Genomic DNA, 4,847 nt, shown 5'->3' with positions numbered 1-4,847 from the left:
TACGGTGTTGAACTACACCAGTGGTTCCCAAACTTGTTCCGCCGCTTGTGCAGGGAAAGCCCCGGTGGGCCGGGCCAGTTTGTTTACCTGCCGTGCCCGCAGGTTCGGCCGATCGCAGCTCCCAGTGGCCATGGTTCGCTGCTCCAAGCCAATGGGAGCTGCTAGAAGCCATGGCCAGTACGTCCCTCGGCCCGCGCCGCTTCCAGCAGCCCCCACTGGCCTGGAGCAGCGAACTGCGGCCACTGGGAGCTGCGATCGGCCGAACCTGTGGACGCGGCAGGTAAACAAACCAGCCTGGCCCGCCAGGGGCTTTCCCTACACAAGTGCGGAACAAGTTTGGGAACCACTGAACTACACCAATAATGTAATGTCTGACCGTTAATAGAGTTTGAGACATATTAGCAAATCTCTTTTGTGAATAAATTAAATGTTCCCCCTTGAAAGTCACTTAGATTGCAGTGCATGTTTGTGGAGTGGTTTATCTGTGTAGGAAGAAATGAACAGGAATTAAAGTGCAAATGCGCACCACATACAGTAAATCCCATTTATATTAATATTAATGCAGGCTGAAAGATTACAAATGTACCCTTTACAATGCTAATGGCCTGCATTAATTTGTTTATTTATAATAAAGAGCAAAATTTTGACCACAGTTTTTCCTAAAAGACACACCAAATACTGAAAAACTTACAGAGAGGGATGTTTTAGAAAATACACTCTATGCAAAGTTAAACTAGATAGTCAGATTTCACTTGCTTTCAGCAAATGTTACTAAAAATATCTTTAGTCTTTATCGTCTCCCTGTGTTCTGAAATGGAAACCACTGATTAAGTCTTGGTGACAGCGTTAATCCCAAACACAGTGCAAGTTTAGTTGTGTTGATTTTTCTCTTTAAGGTAGTTGAAGAGCACATCCAGTCCTCCCTCTACAATCTCTGGCAGTGGTCTGGACAATGGGTTATGTGAAATATGGAGCCCTTTATCCATTGGATTCCAAGCAATTTTTGGCAATCTGTGCAGAAGATAGAGATCAGTTGGAAGGGTCTGAATAGAATTGTAAGCTACATTTAGTAACTCAAGTGCAGCAATGGAGCAGAGAGACCGTGGCAAGGTGCGAATATTGTTATCTTCTGCAATAAAGATCTGCAAATTTACCAGGTACTGGACACTTTCTGCAATGTTTTCAAGTCTGTTGGAGCCTAAGTGCAAGAAATCTAAACCCCTCAATGCAAAAACACATAAGGGAATGTGAATGAAACAATTGTTACTCAGATTCAGCTTCCTTAGGCTTGTCAAATCAGTGAGGCTTGAAGGGAGTTCTGAGATGCAATTGTGTGAAAGGCTCAAAACTTCCAGCTTTGTGCACAGACTGAGCTCTGCTGGCACTTCACTCAGGCAGTTCATATCGACAAATAAAACCTTCAGGTTTTTGAGGAGCCCGGTCTCTTTTGGCAGACACTTGAGGCGATTGCCACACAAGTTCAGCACCGCTAATCTGTCTAGTTTCCCCAAAGCTGTAGGAAGAGCCATCAGCTGGTTGTGTGAAAGGTTCAGCTTCTGCACCTCCGACAAGCCCCACAAAAAATCAGGCACATTTGTCATCCCCTTCATTATGAGGCTCAGACTGACATAATGTAACCCACGCTTCAGCAATGACTTTGGGTCTTTTCCTGAGAGAAGAGCTTCTTCCCATGCAGGAAGTCTCTGACCTTTCCCCAGCAAAAGCATTCTTCTCGGACGCTGGTCCTTCGAGTGTTCAGCTCCCATAACACTCCAGACTGCGGTTGCTTTTGAAAGAAGTGAGGTTTCCTTCCCTTTTAAAGTCAGTAGTGAAGAGAGGATTGCAGCCTTTTGAAGACAGTAAGAAAGATCAGACCAAAGAGATATGGAGAAGACTATGAAAAGCACCTGCTTCTGTCTACCCAAACCAGCTTCTGTAGCCACGGAGGGAAAATTTCACTTTTTTAGGATGGGTTTAAGTTGTTTTTCTTGGTGCTGCAGATTGTAATGAAAGGCTTGCTCCCAACACTGCTGAACAGACCTGTTCAATTCAAACTGAATACCACAATGCAGCTGTCACTGTCATTTTGTCAAGGCTTTATTGGACAGATATTATCTTCATTGCAAAGAGGTCATCGAGATGCTGTATATAACTTTACTATGTCAGCTTTCTTGGATATCTCGTGCATGCAGGATAATTAACAAGAGTGACTTTAAAAAACCAACCAACTAACCAACCAACCAACCAAATAAACAAACAAACAAGAAGTGTGTGTGGTGGGGGAAAAGCTCAAACAAATTCATTCAGATGAAAAGCAGTTATTTTGACTCCTACTGGCCTCATTAAGCAGCTTAGAACCCTGGAGCAAATTTTACATTCCACAGAAGGGCTGGTGAAGAATCTTCATATCTTGTTTTCCTTTCCATTGCTTTTTTTAAAAATGAATTTAGTGCTTGTGAAAGGTACTGGCCTATTTCCCCTCTGTGATGATGACAGTCCTCTCTTTATCCACAGAAAGGGTACAGAATGCATAGCAGAAGTGGAGTTGCCCCTTAGGCTATATCTTCACTACAGATAGCCTGGGTGCATTACAGCTGTTCACATCTGGGGTCAAAGTCCTACCCAAGTTACTGTGCAGTCACTGGTGCTGCACGCATCCATGTGTGTCGCTAAGACTTCTGGGTTCTTTTGTGCTTGAGTAAGCTGAGCCACTCTGATTCTTTCCCAGAAGATTATGTGAGAACTTGTCTGTCTCTGAGCATACAGGAGGAATTGTGGGAAGGCATTGGAGGACTATCGACACTTGAGTGATTTAGCCTGTCTGGATGGATTATCAGCCTGAGTGAAAGTGAAGCCTAGCTCTAATCCACACCTCCAGCCGTGCCAAGTAACTCAGGTTGAAAGCACCCTGGAACTCGGGAGAAAGGCTGTGTGTGTGGACCAAAGGGGGGTTATGGGCAACATCCAAGTAAGAGCCCGGATTAACCCTGTAGTGAAGACATACTCTTAGTGTTGCAATAATGTGCTGAAGTTTGAACAGGATGGACCTCCCCAGAAGGGGCGAGTGAGTGGTTCAGTTTCACTGCTCAGCCATTGTCCTCTCTACTGAGACTGCCAACGAGGATGAACATTGTGGTGCCCTGGTAGTGATTTTGTAATATGGAAACTTGTCCACTAGGCACTGGACTGAAACTTCTCCATAATTCTACACGATCCCCAGGTAACCATTTGGTAAGAGTTTTCCCTCACTACTAATTGGGCCCAAATCAAATAGTTTGAACCAGCAACCCATAACTGTATACGCAAGTGGCATTTCCACCCGCTCCAAAATAATCAAGAGACATTGTGGAACCAAAACTCACCCCTTCTTGGAGTTTGGCTTTATTAAAAAACTAATACAAAGCAAACACAAAGTACTGTCCAAGCTTCCCTCCGCAGGTCTAAGACTCCTCCACCCCATGGATTCTTTTGATCAGAGAACCATCTCCTTCTCCTTTATCTCCAATGAGTGGCACCTACCTGCCCAGGAAGCGTGCAGTGCTCAGTGAGCATCTCCACACACAGTTCCACCACCACCTAACACAGTGGGTTAACAGAAGAACCTTACCATCCTGTTACAATCCCATTATAATCCCTGTTCTACTTCATTCCCATGATAACTCCTGCCAGGATGTTGATGAACCTTTATTTACTATTCAGTCAGCAGCAGCAGGGATAAAAAGAATCCACCTCAGCAGATTCCATTGTCCAGCACTGTTCCTGCTTCTGAATGTAATGTAACCACTGAACACAATAATAATAATAATCTTTTTTCTTGTATTCTCCACAGAACCATAGATAATTGTCACTCCCACTGTCAGGGAGACAAGAAACTCATAGATAATTGAATTACGTTCTTTTCTTGAGATGAGGATAAGAAAACAATGGCCACATCCGTATTGTCCACAACTGAATTTCTAGTCAGAATTGTCCCCTGCCTAATGTTCTTGTTCAAACATGATCCTGGTTCCCCTCCTCTGCATTATGGTTAAGTTAGTGCTTGAAAGGGGCAAGTCTATGCCTCCTATTGGAGGGAAACTATTATGTCCTAGTCAAAAGATTTTGAGGAATTTCATATTGCTTTCCAGGATTAATATAAGAAAGATGTGGTCAAATTTAACCCTTCTTTGCTTCAACACCCATTATCTGGTGAATGCATTATTCCATATCAACAGCAAGGATACTTTTACTTATATAGGATACTCATATGGGGTGAAACTCTTCCCTCTTGAGAAGGCCAGCCCTAGGCCTATATCACTTAACACCTATTTACACCTCTTAAAATACACTTTAAATGACCTACAGGCCATATGCTAGCCCTCTACACAAGGATGAATTTCACCCATGAAAGTTTTGCATAAATAAGGTAGCAGGAATTAGCCCATAGTGGATTTTGGATTAAACAAAAATATCAACACATGAGGAAGAAATGTCCCAAAATTTGCTGGGTTTGAGAATCTTTATGATGTAAGAACATGATAAAAAAAAAGGTTGATAAAGATCTCAGTAACTGATGAGCAAATAAGAGCATACTAGGACAATCCCTGATCATGGGACTGTCTGATGTAGTATGTAACTAGGATATGTTTTTTTATCCAAGAAAAGTAAGCAGTATTGCCAACCTTGAACATTCAAAAATCGTGAGACAGGTTCCCAAAAAATCCTGAGACTGACTTACAAGTTAGGTTTGTTTTTAAATAAAAATAAATGCTGGGTTCTTTTTCTTTGCCTTCTGTTTTTGAGCTGTTAGCATGCAATTGAAACGCATTTTCAAGCTTTTCTTGGAATCATGAGACCTAAAAATGTAC

At 42.7% G+C, this 4,847-nt stretch overlaps 1 protein-coding gene across 1 annotated transcript; it reads right to left on the bottom strand.

The window, feature by feature from the left end:
- Positions 1–869: 869 nt before the first annotated feature.
- Positions 870–1,766, bottom strand: LRRC30 (leucine rich repeat containing 30). The gene has a single exon (XM_048840305.2). It carries the CDS (start codon positions 1,764–1,766, stop codon positions 870–872), a length of 897 nt encoding a protein of 298 aa, XP_048696262.1.
- Between the last annotated feature and the right edge of the window lie 3,081 nt (positions 1,767–4,847).

Source organism: Caretta caretta, chromosome 2 (genome assembly GCF_965140235.1).
Source record: "Caretta caretta isolate rCarCar2 chromosome 2, rCarCar1.hap1, whole genome shotgun sequence".
NCBI classification, from domain to species: Eukaryota; Metazoa; Chordata; order Testudines; family Cheloniidae; genus Caretta; species Caretta caretta.
The sequence above is the reverse complement of the archived record's forward strand: the minus strand, read 5'-3'. Positions and strand labels throughout refer to the sequence as shown.

Bases quoted from the DNA above. Each gene is read 5' to 3' on its own strand.
- LRRC30 (XM_048840305.2), bottom strand. From the start codon at position 1,766: ATGGGAGCTGAACACTCGAAGGACCAGCGTCCGAGAAGAATGCTTTTG.